At 57.3% G+C, this 5,530-nt stretch overlaps 1 protein-coding gene across 2 annotated transcripts in view; it reads left to right on the top strand.

Moving 5' to 3' along the window:
• Positions 1–5,530, top strand: part of LOC111732127 — a 57,333-nt gene that overhangs the window by 12,020 nt on the left and 39,783 nt on the right. For both annotated transcript variants that reach the window (XR_002777434.1, XM_023523885.1), the window contains exon 2: positions 1,165–1,350. Coding sequence is in view for 1 of the 2 variants with exons in the window: in XM_023523885.1 (XP_023379653.1) it covers positions 1,165–1,350 (186 nt within the window). In the remaining variant the exon portion in view is untranslated. The remainder of the gene's footprint in view (positions 1–1,164; positions 1,351–5,530) is intronic.

The following is a 5,530-nucleotide window of genomic DNA, read 5'->3' as shown; positions in this document are numbered from 1 at the left end:
GTCATAACGCTCTTTGAAAATTGATTAACCGTGAACACATAGGTTTATTTCTGGACCGTTAGCTCTAATCCATTGGTCTATATGTCCGTCCTGATGCCAGTATCACACCGCCTTGATTACTAGGTTTTGCTGTTTTTTGACATCAGGAAGTTTCACTCCATCCAACTCTGCTTTTCTTATGCAAGCTTCTTTTGGCCGTTCAAAGCCCCTTGGATTTCTATGTGAGTTTTAGAATCAGTTTGTCAATTTCTGCAAATTTCCGCAAAGCTGGGATTTTAATACAGATTGCATTGAATCCGCAGACAGTGCTGCGGTCTTGACAATATCGTCTTCGTTCTTCCGGTCGGAGCACAGGATGTCTTCGTGTGTATTTCGGTCTTCAATTTCTTGAAACGATGTTGCATGGTTTTTGGTGTACAAATCTTGTACATCTTTTGTTAAATTTATTTGTATACATTGTATTCTTTTCGATGCCATTCTGAATGGGTCTTTTCTAACCGCATATGTATTTCTTACCTAGTCTACCGATTCCTGCCTTTCGACTGGTGTGCTTAGACTGTTTAGCCTGCTTACTGATAAGGGGGAGTTAACGTCTGCCATTTTGCTGTTTGTTTCCTATGGGCCTTATGTCTTTTGTGTTCCTTTATTCCTCCATTTTGCCTTCTTTTTACTAAATAGCTTCCAGTATAACAGTTCAGTCCCACTGTCGTTTATTTTGTTATACATTTTTGGGTTATTTTCTTAGCCCTGGGAGCTATAACTAACATAAGCTTGCTTTATTTTTAAGCTTCTCTGTGGACATAAACCTCTTCTTGTAGGAGTTCCATTGGGCTGACTCGAATGGCTTTGATAGAAAAAGTGGGGAACAGAATGAGGACCTGGAAACAGTTTGTTATCTGAGAATTTTCTGTGTTGATGGATTTATCCGCTAACTTCATGGCGAAATTAGGTTATTTATACAGTAAATTCGCTTCCTTTCCCAGTGAACTGTGTGTGATATTTTTCGAGCGTCTGGTCTGGTAAGATTCTAGTGCTTATGTCAGCAGCCTGCCTCCTGGCTTGGGGATCTGAGCGACCCCCGTGTGACCTTAAACCAGTGTGATGGACTTTGCCGCCCATGCCCCCTTGCTGCACTCTGAGCTTCTGTGTCCTTTTGTGTCCCAGGTGCCGAGCACCCCGCTGAGTGCAATACGCTCCGGTCCCTGGTGCCAGCGACCCCTCCCACCTCTGCATCCGGCAGCCCGTCAGGAGGGGAAGAGGCAGCTGAATGCCCCCCAGCGCACCCCGCACAGCAGGACCCCAGGATTCATCCGGAAGACGGATCTCCCCTCCTCTCGGGGCTTCTGAGAGGTAACTTTGACTTTGCAAAACGAAGGCTCGAAAACCCTCCTTTACGTCATCATAGTGGACTCGCAGGCCATTGCTGGGAAAGGCCACGGGCCTGCCCGGGTGGCTTTTCTGTGCCACCAAAGTCATGCCGCGTAAGCGGTCACCTGGTACGCGTCCTCTGAGTGAATTTTTAGGGGGTCCTCAGCGTGTTAACTGTTACGGTAATGAACACGTCACAGAGATTCCCACACGGTCCTCACGTACTGCGTCTCGCGACCTCACGATGCTACCAGTCTCGTCGTGAAGGCCAGGGAGCAGGTTTGGAAGATCAAAGGGTGCATCGAGAGTGCCAGGAGCTCTTCCCACTCAGGGCGCACTGGGACCCCCCGGCACCAGCCCCGGCTCTCACACAGGCTCTGGGCTGGTGGGTTGTGAGTGGGGGGCGGGCGTGGGGACAGGCACGGAAGGACCGACCGTGCGTGGTCGGCAGCATGGAGAGGGAAGGGACATGTTTTGTTACCGGCATCAGGGCTGTGGAGGGAGGGAGAAGCAGACCCCGTGAGAGGGCTGGGACAGGCGGTCACAGAGGTCTCATTGCAGAGGTGACATTGGGACAAGGATTTAAGGACGTGTGGGAACTGGCTCGTTAGTGTCTGGAGCATGAGTATCGTAGCTGGAAGGGAGTGGGCGCAGAGGCCCAGACCCAGTCTGTGTACAGCCAGAGGGGCGCGGCGGCGGGGTGGCCGGAGGCCGGCCGGCGGAAATAGGAGTCCCGGGCAGGGTCAGGTGGTCGCAGGAACCTGACCCCTGACCAAGCCATGCGCATGCGTCACAGGCCACCGGGGGCGATCCAGGTTCTACGACGGGATGTGCGTGCAGGCGCTGGCCGAGCCGGGCAGGCTCCGCGTTCCATTTTGATGGGCTCGCTCCGGCCTCTGTGTTGCCAGTGGAAAGAAGGTGGCCCAGGAGGCCACTCAGAGGCCCCTCGGGGAACCTGCCGCAGCAGCACGGACAGGCTGCTCCGCCGGTAGCCGTGGAAGCGGTGAGTGTGGGCGCGTTCGGGGTGGGTGCTGACGGTCCCCGCGGCACGGCCGTGGCCGCAGAGGCAGGGGACAGCCTGTCGCGGCGTCAAGGATTTTAGCTCGCGTGACTGGACGAAGCTGTCACTGCAGGTGGGGACGGTTTGGGTGCAGAAGGAGGTCAGAGTTTAGCTTTGGACATGTGGAGTTTGAGGTGCCATGACCCCCACATGGAGCTGCGGAGTAGCCAGTGACATGCAGCCCGGAGAGTGGAAGGCGGCGGTCCGAGCAGGAGGTGTCCGCAGGGTCTTTGGCCGATGATTGGTGTTGAAAGGTCAGACCAGAGGGGATCCCAGGGAAGGGAAAGGATCGGGTCCGGGACATTCCAGCTTCGTGAGGCCAAGATGGAATGAGCAGAGCGGGAGGGGCGTCTCGGAAGCCCCTGAAATGCTTTGTGGGCGGGCTGCGGAGCTGTGGTCACTGTGCCGGCGGGCCAGGCGAGACGGGGACCGGGAATTCCCTCTTAGGTCAGTGCCCTGCGGGTCATCGGTGGTTTTGGTAAAAACGGTGCAATGCCATGTGGTTCTGGTGGCTTTGACCGGAGCGGGTTTGGAGGGAAGGATGGAGGGGAGGCGTCGGAGACGGAGGTTGCTGACAGGCGTGTGGGAGCTTCGCGGCAAAGGGGAGCAGATGGGGCGCTGTCCGGCGGGGTGCACAAGGCCAGGAGAACTCGCGTTTAGAGGCGGCGTTAGCGGTGAATCGACACGCTGGCGGGAAGGAGAAGCTGGCCAGGAGGACGCGGGGCTGCCGAGGTCGGCGTCTGGGTCGGAGGAGGTGGCTTCGTGCCCGGTGGCGTCGCGGGAGGGCACACGGGCTCCTGGTGGGTTGGACCGTGACGAGTTCTTGGGTGCCGAGTTCTTGGGCGCCCGCGGGAGCAGCCTGCAGTTTCTTCTGATCGCTTCTGTTTTCTTCGTGAAATAGGGAACGAAGTTGCCGGGGGGTGGGGAGGTGTGGATTGGAAGTTTTAGGGGACAGCGAAGGAGGAAGACGTCCCTAGAAAGGGAGGTACGGAGGGGTCCCCCGGCAGCACTAGGAGCTCGTGGCCAAGCAGCGGGGTGAGTGTGGTTCTCTAGCCAGCTCAGCTGCGGAGTCGAAGGCACACAGTAGGTCAAGAACTGAATTCTCCTTTGGCCGAGCAGAGCGGGGCAAAGTAAGAGGGTGGCCAAGGGGACAGCGGATGCAGGAAGGGGTGACACTGGTCACGTGGGGATTTAGAAGGTGACATGAGGAGGAAGCATGTCGGGGAGAGGGGGCGGGGGGCTGGACGGTGGACACATTGGCGGTGCAGGACAGGGGTCAGTGCTGTCCCGTTAGGGACACTGGGGGAAGAAGCTGGAGGGGGCTGTGCACGGACCGGGCCCTGCGGCGTTTGCCGGAACTCGAATTCCAGCGGGCCTTCCCCTGAGCCCAGCTCCTGGTCACACTGCCTCGCTTGTCGCCCTCTGCACTGCAGAAGGCCAGCTGGAGAAACCTGCCGAAGCCCTGCCCATTTCCTGATGTGACCGATACGCCCCTGGGGTCATCCGGGGAGCCCATTGCTCGTGTAACCTGTGATGACGCAGCCTGTGCTGAGGCGGAGGCCGGTCCGCAGCCCTTCCCGGTGGCGGGGCGGGGCCCTCGAGACCGCCCCTCCCTTCTTCGCTGGCCCGGAAGCTCACTGCGCTGTTTGTTTTTTTAACCTTAACCTAAAAGTTTCAGGGTTATCGCACCTTTCCCTGGAGCACAGCGACCGGTCCAGGGAGATGCAGAGTCTCCTCAGGTATCAGGAAGGCACGAAGCGCCCCGGAAACGCGCTGTGCCGCCCCGCGGGGCTGTGTGTTGCGACCTGCCTGCGCCCGCGCCCACCGCCCCCCACGTTCCCTCTGGGGCTCTGCCTCCAGCAAGGTCCCAGGAGTGAGCAATGGCTTCGTCATTACCAAAGGTTCATGCCGAAGAGGCCAAAATACCAGCCAATGGCATTCCGGCAGAAGCAGACACATTTTGAAATGTTTAGGATTTATAAAGAGAAACCGCCTTCACGGAACGAAAACCACCCCAAGTCACACTTCTGTGCTTGAAAGAGCTACATCTGAAAGATTGTTTTGTTTTCTTTCTTTCTTCAAGCGGAGAATGTCATCGGGAGAAAAAGAGCTCTTCGGTGAAGAAACTTGAACTCGGCCTTGGCCTTGATTGAGCACCGGGGACAGTGGGCGTCTGGAGCGCTGCAGCCGGAGCGGCTGTGCCCAGCGCCACTGTGGTCCTGGCTAGTGAGGCTTTAAGGCAAAGGTCGTTCGAAACACTAACTAGAACCAACACGTCAGTCCCGTGTCTCGATGCCCGTGGCTTCAGAGCTGCCGGGGTGGTAAAGCGTAGTTTTAGAAACGGAAGCTCTTGAAGACGCGGTTCGGAGCTGCGGTGGCTGACGGCTCTGTTACGCTTCATCGTGACGACCGCCTTTTGCGTTTATCCGCTTCAGTTCCTCCGTGCTTTAGCCTCTCGTTCCTTGTTTTTGCTCGTTTTGGGAGCCGTGGGTCATTCGCACAGGCGTGCCGTCCTCTGGGCAGTGCCGTCCAGCCTGCCCTGACCGTTCTCGGTGTTTCCACGTGACAGATTCAAGCGGCAGGATCACTGCAGGCCCCAGACAAGACAGGACCTCTTCCCAAAGCAGCGTGGACTCTCCCGACAGGTGAAGCAGAGCATCTGTCAGTGCAAGGACCGCGAGGGGTGAAGCGGGAAACGGGGCAGGTTTCTGCTTTTACGTTGTTCTTCCACTGATGTGAACAAGCGTGGGGCGTGGGACCCCAGCTCCCAAACCTCGGGCCCAGGACAGAGCCACACCGAGGAGCCGCGACGTGGGTGCCGTGTGCGAGCACCCCCTCTCAGCACCAAGGTTTGGGGCCTGCCGCGGAGAGAGGGAGGAACACGTGGCAGGACAGAGTCCTCAGGCTCCTTGTGCTGGACCCTCGATGTCCGGCGTTGGACGGGGGCGTGGCCGGTGGGGAACCCTTCATCTTTGTGAAGGGCGGGGATAGGATTTTACGAAAACGAACGAACGTGTTTGGGGCCGAGTCGGTGCTGTGATTCCGGTGAGAAGACGAAAAGCAGTGAAGAGTCGGAAGGAAAATTTAGATCATGTGGCTTCA

The sequence above is a fragment of the Pteropus vampyrus genome, unplaced genomic scaffold, assembly GCF_000151845.1.
Source record: "Pteropus vampyrus isolate Shadow unplaced genomic scaffold, Pvam_2.0 Scaffold429, whole genome shotgun sequence".
Lineage (NCBI taxonomy): Eukaryota > Metazoa > Chordata > Mammalia > Chiroptera > Pteropodidae > Pteropus > Pteropus vampyrus.
This window is presented reverse-complemented; position numbering and strand designations above follow the sequence as displayed.